General features: G+C 39.5%; 1 protein-coding gene across 1 annotated transcript; it reads right to left on the bottom strand.

Annotated features, from left to right (window-relative positions):
• Positions 1-1,039: 1,039 nt before the first annotated feature.
• Positions 1,040-16,015, bottom strand: LOC119774316 (tyrosine-protein kinase SRK2-like). The gene is made up of 8 exons (XM_038271760.1): positions 15,576-16,015; positions 12,623-12,744; positions 10,887-11,050; positions 10,639-10,807; positions 7,336-7,494; positions 6,781-6,962; positions 1,511-1,676; positions 1,040-1,413 (listed from the first exon to the last, which is right to left on the bottom strand). Exons 1-8 carry the CDS (start codon positions 15,971-15,973, stop codon positions 1,214-1,216), a joined length of 1,560 nt encoding a protein of 519 aa, XP_038127688.1. The 5' UTR covers positions 15,974-16,015; the 3' UTR covers positions 1,040-1,213.
• Positions 16,016-18,485: the final 2,470 nt, after the last annotated feature.

Here is an 18,485-nt window from a genome sequence, read left to right as displayed (position 1 = left end):
AATATGGAAAAGAAAAATTTAGTTCTTATGCTCCACTAATCTGAAACAAGCTGATTAAAAAGAGATGATTGGGTCAGCAATGACTGTGCTATTTAAACATTTTAGTTTGAGTTTGTAGCCATCAGGATTAGTGGAAACATGTTGCGGACCCAAGTGCAGAGCTTTAACCCTTTCATGTATGAATTATGATAGCATATGATATGATTTTTTTACCAAGTGTTTTTATTACTCTTTATGAATGAAAAAAACATTTTCATCAATTTAAAAAAATATATATTTTTTCTTTAGGGAGTTGGTAACATGTCCACTCGGGTGGACAATGCGCATTTGTGCAACTGATATAACCTTGTTTTGTTTTGTTTTAAAGAAAACTATTGTTCACAAGAAACATCTAAAAACATTGTCTGATCAACATACTTTTTAATGTATATTTCAAAATTGTGAAATGTATCACAAAACTGTAAAACAAATCAATTTAAACATTACCATTACTTTCATCATACGATGACAAATATTGCTATAATACAAAAATAAACTGATATGCTGTCAAAATAACACTACAAATTAAGTATTTTCAAAATAACAAAGTTTCAGCAATACTACATATTGTCGTCAAAATATAGCTAGCAATGCATGATGTCCAACTTAGTGGACACATAGGCTAATTACTTACAAATTTTTAATAACACAGAATCAATTCTTGGAATTTATAAAAAATATATAACTCCTTAATTGTTACTTGATGTCCCCATATTTTTTTTACCTGCAAGGATTGCCTAGAATAGAAGGAATGAGCAAATATTCCTCTCTTGCACAACCCATGTGCTCCTCTGTCGGCCATTTTGTTTTTTTGAGGAAAAAAAAGTCACTTGCAAAGGCTGACGAGTAGGTGGCAGTGTGACAAGTGGCAGGATGATACATTAGCGTCCACTGTAATAACATATGTGCAAATGTGACATTAAAACATGTTCATTTAAGAGAAAACAACCATTTAATAACTGTCCACTGTAGTGACCACTATGCATGAAAGGGTTTTAAATATTGCTTCTTTGGCTGGAGTTCATCAGAGAGGAGGAACAGAAAAAAGGTTCAAGGCTCCAGAACTAAGTCTAGTCCCTAGAGGTCCATTATTATAATTGAATAGGATGGTGCATGATATTCTCAACACCTTCACCTGACCACATCAGGTTCCAGAGTCATAAAGTTATTTACTCTAATAGTCATCGTAGGAGTTCATATCCATTTCAAACATATCCTCCAATTGCCACTGCAGAGTCTGAAATGTGGGACGTTCCTGTTCCTTTTCCTTCCAACAGTCCATCATAATGTTGTGCAGTGGTTTCGGGCATTTGGGGGGACAGGACATCCGGTTACCTTTGGCAAGCGACTCCACTGTTTCTGTGTTCGTCAAACCTGACAAAAAACAGTAAGAAACATAAGTGCCGGTGCAAACTCAAACTCTCTTTGTAGGGATGATTTTAAGCTTTGATAAAGGACATCTGAATATTACCTGGGTAAGGCAACTCGCCAAATGTCATGATCTCATACAGCAAGATTCCAAAGGACCAAACATCCGATTTGATGGTGAACTTGTTGTAATTTATAGCTTCTGGAGCGGTCCACTTTATAGGATATTTACTTCCTTCCCTTGCGTTGTATATGTTTTCATTTTCTCTCTACAATCAAACACAATATACAAACCTTATGGATCTTTAATTTCACTTCGGCAGCAAAGAAAAAAAAAATATACCTTTTTAAACAAAAATATAGCAAAGTTGAGCAAAACATTTGTGAGAAATAAACTTAAAGTCGTAGGGAAAGAGCTGTTACAAACGTAGCATTTTTGAATTCTCCCGAGTGGTGCACGACTTTACACGAATTAATAAAGTGAATGTCATTTATCAAGAGGTCGGGATTGTTATGGTTGAAGGTTCACATGCATGTTTGGTTGTGGCCGGTTTATCGGAAGTATCTTGCTAACCAGTTAGCAACATAGTGCTAGTAGGTTCCCAATGGGAAATTCCATTGGGATCAAGTAGCACTATATTAGTGACTTAGAAACGACACTGTCAAGGAACACTATGGACAGCGGAAACATGCAAGAGGAGGGGAGTTTAGTGTCGGAGGTCGTGGATGAGTCTTCTCTATCTCCTTTCAACGTAGCGTTCACAGAGCTCAGAGTATTACCGTATTTTCATGACTATAAGGCGCATATAAACGTCTTTTTTTTTTCCCTCAAAATGTGCGGCGCGCCCTATAGTGCGGTGCGCCCTATGTGTGTTGTTACTGCGGACATTGTTGAGACCGCCATGAGAATGTTAAAGGGGGAAGTGTGGGCGTGGATTGTGTATAAAAGAACAGGTATGTGCAGGGACGTGGCTAGACCTATTTTAGGGTGGCTGAAGTCATCCCTTCGTTGGTATTAGCCACCCCATAATTATTTTGCGATTTTTATTGTTATTTTTTTATTTATTGATTTTTTTTCCATATAACCCCAAACAATTGCAGTAAAGCACTGAAAACGAGCCACCAAGAAGGCAAGTTAATCTGAAGATAAGTTCCTGTTAGTTTATTTACAAACACAATTATTTATACAATTATTAATATCGTTAGGATATTCATTTCCTTCATTGGCTCCGCGTCCAGCGTCACGTCACGTGGTACACGGCCATCAACTGGACCATAGCAGCTGTGCAGTGCAGCAACAGCGCGCCCTTTGAATCTCCACACAGTCATCGAGCTTGATTAGGAAAGTTATGGTTGCGTGCAGATACATACGGTGAGTTTGCCATTTGATGTCAGCGGTTTACATTTTCTTCACTTTACCTGGAGTGAGGAAAGAGACAATATAGGCCTAATAGCTTGTCTGATTCAGTAGGAATTACGTTACCATGGTGAACAAAGTCAGTGGTGTGGGAAAACACGATGTTGTTGTAGCCTACTAGCATCATTATAATAGTTTTGTCACAGGAGCAGTGATGGGCAGTAGCGCCGCTACATGTAGCGAAGCTATTAGTTTAACTACATTTTCAAGTAGCTTGACCGTAGCGTCGCTGCTTTATTTATCAAGTAACTTTCCTGTAGCGACGTTATTGTTTTGATCAAGTAGCGACGTAGCGTCCACAAACGCTACAAAATCCAGGGCAAAACTAAGAAATGAAACCAGGTTTTCTATTTCTAAACAACAATCAGCCACAAAACTACTGTAAATAGCAGTTTCAGCTGACGCTTTATAAGTGGCGTAGTAGCACAGGCACACTCCGTAGGGTTAAACAAGCGCACCTTTTCCGAGGCTGTCGTTCTATTGGCTGGAAAGGTTGCTAGGCAACGATCCAACTGCAGTCTGAGAGAGCAAAACAAATCCGCAAGCAGAGCGTAACTGAGACCCGTGCAGAGCGGAGATGGAGGCAAGCGAGAGGAAAAAATATCTGTGATAATATAGAAAATATCTGTTTAAATCTGAGAGAAGAAACAAAGATTTTTGAGAGAAGAGAAAATATTTGAGAGAGAGCGCATGTTTTGAGTGTGAGCATTATACGTTTTGAGTGCAAGAAGATGAAATTCTTTTCTCTAATTGAAGTTATGTGCTCTTGCATTATGGCAGGATAATTCTCCCATATCTATGTGCCACCAGTCTGATAGGGCGACACTGTGTGATATGGTAGTGCTTCCTTGGGTTGACTATAGTTCTAAGTTGTACGTTTCATATACTGTTGATTTTGTGTTTTCATTAATACATTGTACTTAAAAATACTTCCTTTATTTGCATTAAAACTTTGTCAGACTGATGTGAAAAAGTCTCAAGGATATCCTTCTTTGCAATGATGCTATTGCCTATTGCCTACTGTCCATTTATGCAACTTGTATTTTGTGGTTAAACTTTAGATTAAGCAGAAATCTATCAAAGATAATGCTGCATTTATTGTTAAGTTCCTCACATATATGTGTTTCTCTCTGTGCCAGGTGTAGAGAAAGACATGCCAAAGTCCAGGTCACACACACACACCAAGCACACACACAGAAACAGGGTTATTGCAAAGCAGACAGGGGTTCCTGACAGGTTGTGGGTGCAGGGGAGATGGGGAAAGATGAATGGCCAGGTTAAGGGTTTATGAAGATGTTGGGAGTCTGTTGGTTAGACAACTGTCTTCTGTAGAAGGTTTCCATTATGATGAGTGGCGAACCACTTGCCTTCTTCCATTTATGCAGTAATGCATGGCACCTACCATTTACTCTTTGTAATTTAGCACATTTTAACTGGTGTAGTTTAGTTGGTGAAGTAGCATTAGTGAGGGAAGTGTTTCCCAGGTATGTTGCTCTTAAAATAATGAATTTATAGACAGCGCCTTAGAAAGTGCACTGAAAAAATTTCGGCGCGCGCTATGCGCGCGCAATATCTTACCTAGGGGCTAAGCCACCCATGTCTCTCAAACCTAGTGACGGCCCTGGGTATGTGCTTTATGCAGAACTCCTCATCTCCTCATTGAGGAGATGATAAAAGCGTGGCTGAGGGAGGTGAATGTAAGGAGACCAGGTGGTTTTTTCCACGCATCACCATTGCTGTTAATCTGTGACTCCATGCGTGCCCATCTCACAGCTGATGTGAAAAACATGGTGAAACAAATGAACACTGTGCTTGCTGTTATTCCGGGAGGTCTGACAAAGCAACTTCAGCCGCTCGACATCGGTGTGAACCTGCCGTTCTGTTGGGATCCAAGGGTTTGCCCTCCAGAGGGCTGTGTGGATCCCTTCCTGTGGGCTTCTATTTCTGTTGGGATCCAGAGGTTTGCCCACCAGAGGGCGCCATGGATCCTCTCCTGGGAGCTGGTTCTCTGCGCTCAGCTGATTCCTATCAGCTCTGCTGATTAACCTCTCCCTATATAAACTGTTTGATAGCTTCACTCTGAGCCGGATCGTGGTCATAGTCTTTGTTGCCATGTGCTGCCTTGCCATGCTCTGCCATTGCCATGCCTGCCTGAATCTGCTTATCTGTGCCTGTTAAACCCAGCCTGTCTAACCAGCGAACCTGTGAGTTTGAGCTTGTTAATCTGTCCCTGAGTTTAACCTGTGCTCTGTCTTCTCTGCCTTCCAGGGCAGAACCCTGTGTGGATCCAAATAAATATTGGACTTTAATCCTGCCTCAGTGTCTGTTGAGTTCTGCATCTTGGGCTAGTAACCTGCTAAATCATGACACGTTCAAAGTAAGGCTGCTTTCACGCGTCTGCTGCTTCATTTTTGCTGCTTGTACCAGTTAGTTCTGACGCGCGGCTGAAGCAGCTTTGCTGCTCTGGCTGCACGGTACAAAATTGTCTGACGTGCGTTGGGCGGAGCTACTCTATCCTTTCTTTGCCTTGCAGCTATATTTGCTGTGATCAGTGGGAATAAAGTAGTTTTGTTATGTTTTTAAGTGAGAAAGTCCACCTGAAAACTTAATCATAGCAGTCAGTTCATCCAGATTATCATCCTCCCATTCATCTAAATAATCTAAACTGCAGGCACCAGGATAATAAAAGCGAACATATTCTGCCGGCAGATTTCTGCATTTTAAGTTAATTTATGCGTCAATAAACTGTTTCAGAGGAGTGATCACAGCGCTATGTGTCATCTGCGATGTGTCTGTCTCACGGCCAGCTCCCAGGTTTGATTAATACTTTGTAATAAATACATGAATAAAGCACAATCATACTCAGTTTTGCTCCCGCTGTATTTTTAAATACGCAGTAGAGGTATTTAAACGTAGTAGAGGACATGTACTGGTATATAAAAAACGCGCCCTATAGTCCGGTGCGCCTTATGTGTGTGTTAAATACAGAAATGGCACACATAACTGAGACTGCGCCTTTTAGTACGGTGCGCCTTATGGTCGTGAAAATACGGTAAGTTAAAAGTTCTCTTTTCTATTGCTGTTGTTCAATAAAATTACGTTTCAAGATCATTTGAGGGAAGAACATTATATTTTAAGCGTCACTATATGGCCCATTTACTGATTTAATGTGTAATTTAAAAAAGATTTTCTGAAGTTGAGAGGACCGCGGCAACCGACAGAGCTTGGAGGCTAACGGCAGCGATATTTTTGTTTTATTTGGCAAAATATTCATTTGATTTGAGTTTATCTGACTGTGTTCATTATTATCCCCCCACTAAAAGAAAAAAGTCAGAATTTATTATTATCTAGGGACTATTAATAACAGGAGGTGAAAAGCAGCTTCAGACGAGCAGAGCGTGTGGTGATGTAATCAGTACGCTTCTGTTCCAATTGACCCATATTTATGCTGTGTGCTCCCGTTCTCCCCAAGTCCACACTTTTCTGTGTTCTTCTCAAGTACGTACTTGGCGAGGACACGAGTCCGTACTCGGGTTCTTGTGAACTGAGAAAAAAAACGACAATTCGCTTTCCAACTATACACCTGTAACGGTCACCATTACTCTGCAAAGATTCTTATTTCAACCGTTGCCTATATTAGCTGCAACATATGAATCAAGATGCTATGACCTAAAAAATTTGATTGACAGATGACCGTTGATATGTGATTGGCCAAACTTAGGTGTTCAGGCTGACGTATAACTAACTGGCCTGCATAAGATAACCAAAAAGAAACCACAGATTTTAAGACAGGAATTTTTTTTTTATAGAAATTTTCTAAATTTTAGGACAATATCGACTGATAAAAAGAAAATTTTTATACATGTTTAAGCCAAAATGATTTGACATTTAAATATGATTTCCCTACAACGTTATACCCTGTCTACACCAAAGTCTAACATCAGTAGGAAACCTACCATTAAAACTCTTGCCAGGCCAAAATTAGCCACTTTGCAGTCGTTGTTTTCTCCCACCAGTACATTCCTGGCAGCCAGGTCTCTGTGGATATAGTTGTGTTGCTCCAAGTAAGCCATGCCTGCTGCCACCTGGGCTGCCATTTCAATGCGGTCCCAGATATGAAGAGTGGCACCTTTGTCCTCTGTTATCCAGATAGATTTACATCAACAGAATCAGAGACAATATTAAGCACAGCTGATTTTCATTAATAACTGATCAACAGGCTTTAGCTGAACGACAATGATCAGAATTAGCTGTGCTAAAGCAGATAAACCTCTAAAACCTGCAGGACAGCAGCCCTTGAGGACAGGCTTTGGGCATGCCTCATCTAGAGGGAATATGTGTTTCAGTTGGCCCTGGAACACCCTAACCCTAGAGGAGCTGCTGGGGGAGGTGACCACCCTAAGATAAATGGAAAACAATTAGCGCAAACTGAAATTAAACTTATCAACTCAGGTCTCCTTGTGTCAGAACTCTGTAGATGCAGATTCAAGTGGAAATTGTGAACAACTTACTTCTAAGGTTCTCAAGCAGGTTACCATTCGTCATTAGCTCCGTGATGATGTAGATTGGTTCCTCTATGGTGCACACAGCGTACAGCTGGATCAGCTTAGGGTGCCGTAGCTTCTTCATCAGCTGAGCCTCTGCCAGGATTTCTGCACGGTCCAAAACACCTGGAAGAGGGGAGCTCTACATTTTTGCATTCCCATATTTCTTTTTATTTTTTATTTTTTTTTTATAAAACTCTAAATATTTTTCTTTTACCTTTATACCGTAACTACTACATGTTTTTATTAACACCATATTTTTATATCTGTCAGTTCAGTTTCAAAAGCACTGAATGATTTAAACCCTCATAAACTGGCAGGACCTTATAACCTGGTTTCTTCTCATTTTAATGTGCAGCAGCCGATATCATAGCTAAAACAGTCTTATTTATATCACAGATATGGCTGCTTTTCTCCCCGCCATATTAAAAAAGGTTTGCAGACAGATTTTTATCAGATAACGCTGTGACCTGGTCTTCTAATTATCTGTCAAATCAGAGCCAGTGTGTTTAACACAGATTGTAATAAGTTTACATAAACGTACAAAAGTTTCCATTTTAGGTCCAACTCTGTTTTGAAATTAGATGAATGTTGTTAATGAATATTGCAGGTTTGTGACTGATGACTTCATCTGAGCCTATTCCTAAATGCTGTTAAGATGTAGGTCCTGCTGTTTGCTAATTCCACAAGTTTTCATTCCACAGAAACAATGAAAGACACATTAATAGTGCATGCTGAACCATATTAATACTTTGACATAGAAATTAAGGTAAGCTGTCCATTAAATCATGTATTGATAACACTGTGTCATGATCTCACAATGATGCCTGGTCTGATTACTCATTTCACACACCTGCTTGGCTCCACCTAGTTCTCATTACCTACTTATCTGATCCACCTGCATTGGTCACTATTTAACCAGCCTTCAGACCTGTCATCAGTGCCAGATTACTCTAGCGTACTTGTGTTCTGACTTTTTGATCCTGACCCATTCTGCATCTCGACCTCTGAGCCTGCCTGTTCCCATCTGATCTTTTTACCTGATCTGTCTTCTGACTCCTGCCTGATCTCTGCCTACTTGTGTACCAACCGGAACCGTTTTCCCGACCACTGAGTTTGCCCGCCGTCATTCATGCTATCAGCCCCACTGCGTCCAGAACCTGGAACTGTTACCTGACCTCCTCTTGGATTCTTGGATTCGGCACCTCACCGGATCTCTGACCTCCTGGCTCTGACACTCGACTTACATTGGCTTTGGCTTTGCCCTCTGGATTATCCTGCTTACATATATCTGCTTGGTTCTGATCTCCTGCCTGTCCTCTGACCTCTGATACACCTGTGTCTGGGACTCACTGTGCAATGAGCGCGGCGCTGCATTATCAGCCAGCCGGCCGGAACCATTCTCACTTGCTGAGACTGTACACTGCAAAAACAATCCAGAAATAAGTAAAAAATGGCTTAAATTAAGTATATTTAGCCTTAATTTGAGCAGGTAAATAAGATGATTTGCCAATGGAATGAGTATTTTCACTCTTAAAATAAGATAGTTAGATAATATTTACTTGAAATAAGACGATAAAATAGTTTTTTCTTATTTTAAAAGGAAATTGTCTTGTTCCATTGGCAAAGTGTCTTACTTACCTCCTCAAATCAAGGAAAAACACACTTATTTTAAGAAAAAATAACTTATTGAGATTTATATTTTTTGCAGTGTACTATAAGACCAGGTTAGTGACACACTTGTTTGTCATCAGCCACTACCAGAAAGACGTGGTCATTAACCTGCCATCTACACCCGCATAGGTACCTGCCTTAGACGCTGATGTCATCCACCTGAAATCTAACTCTTTTGTCCGCCTCAAATTACTGGATACTTCTGTTCTCAGGTTTGACAAATTGTAATGATCTTGAAGATTAATAGTTTTCTTTAGAAACAGATTTTTATTTTCTTTCATTGCAAGGAAGTGTCTTTCCAACAAGGTAAAAAAAAGTAAAAAAAAAAAAAAAAAAACACTGGACTTTGTTTTCCAAGTTTGAGGACTTTTTGCTTCCCATCCAGGACACTTTCTCAAGTCAAAATATCTGAAATAGGCTTTAAGTTCCAGGCTTATAGAGTGGCACAAACAAAAGCCTTGTTATGGCTTAGAAAACTTGCAAATTTGACCGAAAAAACAGGTCCACCCCTTAGTGATGGGGAGCCATGGAGGTCGTTGTTTGCCTGGCTGACAAGGCGAGATGTTTTGGTCCCCTGCATAGCGATGGGGGTTGAGTTGATAGTGGAAAGGAATCAACTCTTTCACTGCGTTGTAGGTTTTTGAGAGCTGCAACCTGAGGCCACCCCCTCTGTTTAAGGTTGTTTTTTCTCTCTTAGCATAAATGGCTTCCTTCAAACCCCTTCCAAACCTTCTTCAAACCTTCTTTGTGAACATTCTGCTCCCCAAACGAATGTCCTTTGTCCTTAAGGTATACATGGACAGCAGAGTCCTTTGGGTGTGGAATAATACAGTTAAAGTGTTTTGTATCAGCTTTGTTGGTTGGTTTTCCAGTTGGTTAGCCAGATTACTGAAAATATATAATTCGATTGTAATGAAATTTTTATCACATGTGTGCATCATGCCAGGGGACAATCCATTAAAACTTTTAAATGATCCAGATCATTTGTAAGTTGTAGCTACAGTTTTAAATCACAACATGGGGCAATTTTTGCTGCTTGGCAGATGTCTACTCTCTCAATGTGCTTTTCTACCCTTTCAGTTGGTTTTTATATCAAATTCTAATATATTTATTAGGTTTTATTGTATTTATAAAGAGTGAACAAAATCCAGGTGAATATATGGCATAGCTGTGTTGACTCATTTATCCCATGACACATACTAAAATGGTGTAGATTAGTGTACAATACTTTTGGATATCTTGTCCAGATTTTAATATGTTGCATTTGATAAGACAGTTCAGATTTTGATTTAAAGATATATTAACTAGACATTTTAGATGATAAAAGCAGCTATGTAGTTACTTTGCCTAGTAAGAGGTATGTTTGACAGTGCCATTAGTTCTTGGATGAAGCAACTTGTTGTTTTGCCATTTACTTTTTCTTTGTTATCCCACTTGCCTGAAATCTCTAGATAGACTAACCTTTTAATCTGAGATCCCATTAGTTTGATGTTTCTTATTCAATATTTGTCATGAGCTCTGAATGAAATCCGTCTGTTTACTTAAAACATAACTAGAGAATATTCCAAAATCACATAAATGATTATTTTCCTCTACCAGTTTCGAGGATCTTCACAGCAACTGACGTGGTGTCGTTCCACACCCCCTCAAAGACTTCTCCAAACTGTCCGCTTCCGAGCTTGTTCAGGAGTTTGATAGAACTGCGATCAATCTCCCACTGATCCACTGTGTTGTAGGACAGACTGTAGGTCTGCGGAGCCTCTGTCTGCAAAACAGGGAAGGTAGTAATAAAGAAAAACAGAGTAAAAGAGAATAGATCTGTGTTCCTTAATGCTACAGGCTACCTTTCTGCATGGGTCGCCCAGGCACCCGCACAGCCCATCAGACTGTCTGGAGTAATATTCCACAAACTCCTTCAGTGTTGGGAAGGACTTGTTCTTAGACACGCAGTAGTAACCATTATCCAGTTTCTCCAGCTGGTAATGTTTCACCTTTCCTTGGTGCAAAACTGAAAAACAATACATAATGATTTTACTTACATTAAGTTGTATTAAAGTTAGGTAAGGAAAAACCTTTTATCAAGTTCAAATTTCCAGTTTAAGAATGATTTGATGTTTAAAATGGTCTGTTTGAATCTAAGCATTTACTGTACATATTTATCTTCTCCCCCAGCTACAATGAATGCATAAATCTAAAGCATGTTAGAGCATGCCAGTCTGATGTACACAATGTCAGGGTTGTGCCCTCTGCTTGGGTTTATTTTTAGTTTTTTTGTGTTCTGTGTCTTAGTAGTCAATTTCTATCAGTGGCAATCTCTTTAGTTCCCCTTTGTTGCCCTGTTGTGCTTTTTTCCTTTCCTCTTGGTTTCCTTCTGGTTGGTTCCACTCACACCCGCTCCCAATCTGCTGATTAGCCTGTCTTGGTTCAGTCTCCCCATATATACAACACATCTACAGTCACTCAGTGCTGGTTTGTTGTTTTTTTTTTTTGTTCCCTCGTCTCTGGCTTCCCATGTGAGTTTTCCCTGGTGTAATCTTATTTTAAATGTGTTTTGGATTTTTGTAGTGATGGTAAGATGAAGCCTCGTTGAACCAATTGGCTAAATTGCTTCAACGATCCCCACAGTTCATGAACCTTCATGTGAACATGTCACCACCTACTGGTGGAATGCAGAACTACAGTTAGTAATTGTTTTTCTTGTTTTTTCCAATTCAAGTTCCTTTGAAAATGTTGATGATTGGCATGTATAATAAAATCTTTTGGGCTTTCTTTAGTGCAAAATGTCTTAGAAGAGAAGAATCATTTAAGGTTCAGTTTTTGGTTTTAATCAGGTTGGAAGTTATGTGTTCAACCAGTCTTTTGGTTAAGCCAACCAATCTAATTTGACAGTGTTTTCACCCAATCTATATTTGTACTAGGGCAAACCAATACTATTAGTCACATTAGCCAAAACTTTTAAAAGTCTAAAGTGGGTCTCAAATAGACAACTTAAGGAGTGAAAGTCCATGTCTCTCAGCTGACACCTCTAACACAGATAACTGCTCATCAGACACCAATACTACTTAAAACTAATATTAAAATTGTGTCCACTGACTTGCTTAGATATTGATCATTACATTGTTTAATCTAATCACAATATTTTTAACCAACTAGAATGGTTGGAAAAACAACCAATCTGTTCTTAGAATCTATCCAAACTCTATCCAACTGGTTACAGTAAGAATCAGAGATACAAAAGGCAGCTGTAAAAGGCGGCCCCATCCAGGAACATCTCCATGTTCCTAACAGATTCTGAAAGCAGAATGAGAGGCAGATCTTTTGGTTATTATTCTCGCTTGTGCAACAGACTGCCAGTTTTAGTCAGACTCATTACCTTATTTAAGACTCGACACAAAACTTTTCCTTTTGATAAAGGTTATAGATATTGTGGCTATTTTACCCTGAGCTATCTCTAGTTGGGCTACAATAGTTTTAGGCTAAAGAAGGACATAGCAGAGGAAGACAAAACCAGAGGAACAGAACCAAGTTTAACTGATGCGCTTGCAGACCACAGAAAGAGCATACTCTGAAGTTTCCTTACCTGATAGAGAAAGTGCTCCTCTCAGAGATTTTGAAGTTCTAAGGAGAAATGCACCTTGCCTATTTTCCTCTGCCAGCAGCAACCTCTCTGCATCCAGCCGTTTGGTGTCTTTGTAATACCATCTAAAATTCAGTAAGAAAAAATTCAGTTAAGGTACATTTTTCTTTTCAATTTTCTTATAAAACCATCCGTATAACATTTTGTAAAGGTGTTAGGGAGTTCTGCGAGTGTATGTCAAAGCTCTTCCACAATGCCAACTAAGCAGCATGTTTTGAAAATTTCAACAAAACTAAAACATATATTTTTAAAATATATTTGACATTACATTTTCTTTCATATATTCCTCTAATTTCTTTATTTTATCCTTTCAAGTCCTTTCAGTCTTTTGTATTGAATGCAGGATTAAGATTAAGGTCACAGATGTCCTTTTGCAGTTCAGCAAAAGCTAAACACAGGTTGGTGACCTGAATTCTTTAACATTTCAAAAAAGACATAGCAGCTCCAGTAGCTCCTGAAAGAAGCAACTGTGATTATGTCCAAATTTATAGTAGACTGAGAGACTGTGAGAAACAGTCTGCAGCAAAGATCTGTCATGGGTGAGGCGAACAGCATAGGCTCAGTTGATCAAAGAACACTTTACAGAACTTTGAGATTAACTGAAGGCCCATATCAGAGACAATGTCCACAGGAAGTCTAAGTTAAATGAATTATATAAAAACTGAACATTGCAACAAAATCATTGTCAGAGGGATTATCTTTGACAATTATAAGTAGGAAGTGTCTGGTGAAGGGAGGTCAGAGGCCGAGGTAAAGCATCACTTTAAAGGAGAAGTCTGGTCATATTCAGAATTCAAACTTTTGAAAGTACTTTAAATATGAAATTATTCCATCCTGTTCAATAAATGATCAGTGTTTTTAATTCAGAGTAATTTTCATGTGAATGTGCTTTACTGGAGGCATCCATGTTTGTCAAAGAACACTACTGCCACCTACTGGTTTGTGACGTCACGGTGCGGTATCGGCTGTTGATCAAGTCCCAGTGCTGTATCTGGTGTTTGTCACAACGCGCTATTATCCAAGTCATCTTGAAAACATTCTTCTTCCAAATGTTGGCTACATATTACGGGTTTTTTCTCTGGCCAGAAGTTCGATGGCAAATCTTCTTCAAGTTGGCGATCCAACGACCAACCCGTCCGTGGAGGATCGGGAATCAGAAAGGTGAAATAACTCTTTTTTCCACTTTCACCCGATGTATTCCAACATCCAGCTGCCATGCACGTGGGCATTGTCAGTTTCACTATAGCTCTGGTGAATTTCAATGGTGAAGTCCTCTGGAAATCTTCAATAATTGTTGTTGATTGCAGATGTGTCTAGTAGTTCCCATTGATTTAGCTTGTAAAGCGGGGAGAATGGCGCTAGGCTTACCGCACCTTGACGTCACTGCTGGAAGATGGCAGGAGGGAGGGGTTACTATATTTGGGCAATATGGCCGCTCTCAAACTCAGTAATTCCAACGAAAATTATTGTTTTTATTTTTTTTACTGATTACCACAAAATTCATTAAATCACCCCAAAGATATTAGCTTTAGTTATAAATAATGATCCATTGATTATTCTTTGTTCACCAGACTTTTCCTTTAAATGTGTGCTTGTTCCAAATGAACAAAGTGGATATCAGTACATTTAAAAGTTAAAAAAAAAAATATAAAAAAATAATAATAAAAAATAATAATTTAAGGCCTGGTTATACTCCTGCAGCAGTGTGTCACAATGAGCTACCATCCATCCATCCATCCATCCATCCATTTTCTTATACGCTTAATTCCAAGTGGGGTCACAATGGGTGCTGGTGTCTATCTCCAGCTCTCTACAAGTGAGAGGCAGGGTTCACCCTGGACAGGTCGCCAGTCCATTGCAGGGCAACACAGAGACAAACAGGACAATCAACCACTCACATTCACACATTACAGGACGGAATAACGTTAGAGAATGCCTTCTCCTGAAAATTTGAGTGAGTGTGGAGCGATTTCGCCGGAGTGGCGAGATTTTGAGGGGATTTTGAGCGGAGTGTCCTGGCGCAACTTTGAGCGGCGGAGCGAATGAGCAAATATCCTCCTGAGTGGGGAGCGCGCACTGCGTGGCACTCCGCTCCGTTCACATGCTTTGATAGTGACATAAACACAGTGACTCAGGTTCATGCCAGCTGACCAAATCTACGTTGTTATAATGTTAATATGAAGTTTAATACCGTAATAGCACATTTATTCACCTGAGAACTGATTATATCTCTGTGTTACAGACCTTCACACTGAGCCTGGTTTTTCCTCTCCACTGTCGCTACAAGCATGATTAGTGTGAGGGATTGCATTTGAGTCAATGAGTCGATGCAATTTACGCAATTAACTGGTTTTCCTTAGATAGAAAGCTGGATGATCTGGTGAACTGTTAAGTGCCTTGAGATGCGTGTTGTGAATTGATGCTATGGAAATAAACTAAATTGAATTAATGTTATGCAAAGGCATTAAATTTAACAACTCTGGAGTCTAAATCACAGCAGGCTCCAGGTTAATTGTAATAAGACAATTGAGGAAAGTTTCCTCCTGAAAATAGGATGGAAGGTGAAAAAATTTAAATGGTCATCATTTCAATTACTTTTTTTATTTTCATATATTTAATATCATTGGAAAGCTTAGACTTAGCTCTTTCATGAGCTGTAAAACTCAAAATCGCCCCAACGTTTTGCCACAGCCTGTCCCTTATTTCGGAGCAACATCCTTATAGCATCCCCTGGCTCTGCAATTGTTAATTGTCATATAATCTGGTAAAACGCATCTTCATCTCAGAAAGGGGGCTTAATTCCTCTCACATGTTGAGAAAATCAGTGGTATACATCTTTGAAAAACAAAACCTTATAGAATTGAAGACCATCCGACTTTAAAGAGATTATACTCACGGTTCAGCATCAATGCTCTCCTTAAGGGCCACATAGTTAGCTGGAATGTACCCACTTTCACCGGCAGAGATCCCAGTGATGGCTCTGGCCATCCACCACTCCCCCGTGCTGGAGTCCAGAATCTCCAGAATATCCCTGGTGTTAAAGGTCAGATCGTCCTTTGTACGGGCCGTGTAGTCGAACAAGGCGATAAAGCGCTCCCCTTCTGGCCGTACAACCGCTTTGGCTGATGTTAGATTACTGTTTACAGAAAAGTCCACTTCTGATTCTACTTTCTTAACCCCTGGGTTCTCAATAATGGTGATCTCTTTGATGTCCTGGTGGTGGTCCTGCTTAGCCTGCTTGAAGCCTTTACAACAGCAGCATGAAATAACTCTGTCCCAGCACGAAGACAACATGGTGTTTTCTGCTCTTCAATCACAGCCACTCAGTTACTTTGTCTGAAGCTACTGCCATCATTATGTTATAAAACACAGTCAGAGATACAGCAGTGATCTTTGACCGCAGCTTAACGGCTTGACAGGAATTACTGCAATTGGCTTTTAAGCTTCCTGGTTGACAAGCAGCTGCAGATCAGGATGAGGAAATGACCTCCATATTCTACTGATATTATGGCCACATGTTTTTAATTAACCTTTATTCAAAGGGTTAAAAGTTTATCTAAGAAAAACAGCTGATTGCATCTAATCATTGACTTTGTGGGTTTGATGACTCTCTCACACCAAGAATGTATGCAGCAACATCTATGGTTGGAGGTGTTGATGGTAGCAGTCCAACTAATGTCTCCCTCCAGGATGGTCTCACAGTCAAACAGAATGATGCAGAATTAGTAAAAGTGTGTCATGGTGTTACAAAGTTCAGAAGAGGATTTGGTTGCCGACTCACGTTTCCAGAGAAGTTGTTGAATCCTTGACTCCTGTCTGTGTGCCGTGGTTCCAGTGTTTGTCTGATTTGGTGGAGGGCGGAACAGGGTTTACCCAGAATGCGGTAGATAGTTGGTGAACGGAGAAGCTGACTGCGGTACTTGAACGGGTCGTAGTGGAGAATAATCCCTTTCTCAGTGAAAAGCTGAAACGATCTCTTGGAGAAAGTGGATCCAAACCTCCTGTTTGAACCCCAGCACAGTTTGAAGCTCAGTTGATCCTTCCAGGGAGTGAAGGTCCAAGAGATCCAGTTTGCAGGATGACGTCCTGCCAAGAGGCAAAGACAAAAACAAAGTTAAACTCAGGTTGACAAAAAGCTCAGTTTCACTCAGCAAAAGCTCTGCTTGGCTAGAGTACCCTAAACTGGCAAACACTCTGGTGTCAAAGTAGTGTCAGTCCGCAGCTCTGATTAACAAGGAAACCATCAGCAGGTGTGTGAGGAGGCGGACCAGAACCACGTGCCTCCTGGTGGATGAAGGGAGACAAACACAGAAACACAAACACAAAAAACAGGAGTCCTGACAAAGTGGTCCAAATGTCCTCCAGCAGCTTAGGCCTCTAGCATCATAACTACTGTATAGAGATAGCTAAGAACAACCTGAGCTAATATACCCATAAGCTTAATCGAAACAGAAAGCTTTAAGCCTAGACTTAAAAGTAGACAGGGTGTCTTCCTCACGGACTAAAACTGATAGTTGGTTCCACAGGAGAGGAGCCTGATAACTAAAAGATCTGCCTCCCATTCTACTTTTAGAAACTCTAGGAACCACTAGTAAACCTGCAGATTGAGAGCGAAGTGCTCTGTTAGGAACATAAGGAACAATCAGATCTCTGATATAACATGGAGCTTCGTCATTCTTTGTATGTGAGAAGCAGGATTTTAAATTATATTCTTGATTTAACAGGAAGCCAGTGAAGCAAAGCTGAAAAAGGACATACTGTACTAGCAGGTACTGTTATACCAAGGATACTTTGAGAGTACCAATACGTTGAGGTAAATTGAAATAGGATGCACACTCAAGAAACTCTCAAACATCTCAAAAAGATGGGATAAAATAAAACATTTTTAAGCCTAATATGGTAAATGCTGACATGAATTGTCTTATTCAAATCATTTTTAAAAGGGTAAGACTAGCTGTTTGACATTTGTTTGTGTTGACTTTTTCCAGGGATAGAAAATGCATGTTTTATATGTTTTATTTAAAAAGTAAAACAAGGTTGATATTTGGTTTTATTAAGTGTAATTAAAAATGTTTTTATGATTAATAAAAAGATCCGAGTTGGAGATGTTCAGACCATAAATCAGACCATTTCTTTTTTTTAGTCTGTATCAATCGTAATGATACAAAGAAAATTAGCCAGAACACAGTGTGCTCAGGACTCTGTTGCTTTCCTTTTAGGTCAATCAGCCATAGCCTGCAGGTACAGTAATTGCTCTTTTTTATAACAATGCATGATTAAACTGGGAAAAAAGGAGGCTCTAATGGAAGAGAAAGGGTCTGAATTACCTAGAAAATTTGTTATTTTGCACTGCTACTTGTTTATTATCCAAATTATGCCGATTCGGAGTCAGTGAAGCTGAAAAGCTTCTATAGTTAAAAATTCTGAATAAATACTAATCGAAAATAATGTTCAATTCTCTCTTTTTTTACTGGCAACCTTGTGAACAACAAATATACCACAGCTTGCAGCAACAGGTACTTACAGTACTTTAACCATTCAGTGGCAGCCCTGTTCCAACCTTGAGTGTTACTCTAATATTCTTAAAACTTAAACTTTGAAACATTTACAACTCATTGATTTGATTAATTAATCAATGAATCTAACTCTAACTTAAAGGTTTGATTTTAAATACAGCCTCGGCTGAATTGCTGTTTGTTCATCTTTGAGACCTAAAGCTGAACCCTGAAGTCAGCCCAATCTAATCAATTTGACACATGATTTATTGGCATTTGACAACAGTAAAACATGTCAGTACACTGGATTT

This window comes from Cyprinodon tularosa, unplaced genomic scaffold, assembly GCF_016077235.1.
Source record: "Cyprinodon tularosa strain WSP-4 unplaced genomic scaffold, ASM1607723v1 ctg809, whole genome shotgun sequence".
NCBI classification, from domain to species: domain Eukaryota; kingdom Metazoa; phylum Chordata; class Actinopteri; order Cyprinodontiformes; family Cyprinodontidae; genus Cyprinodon; species Cyprinodon tularosa.
This window is presented reverse-complemented; position numbering and strand designations above follow the sequence as displayed.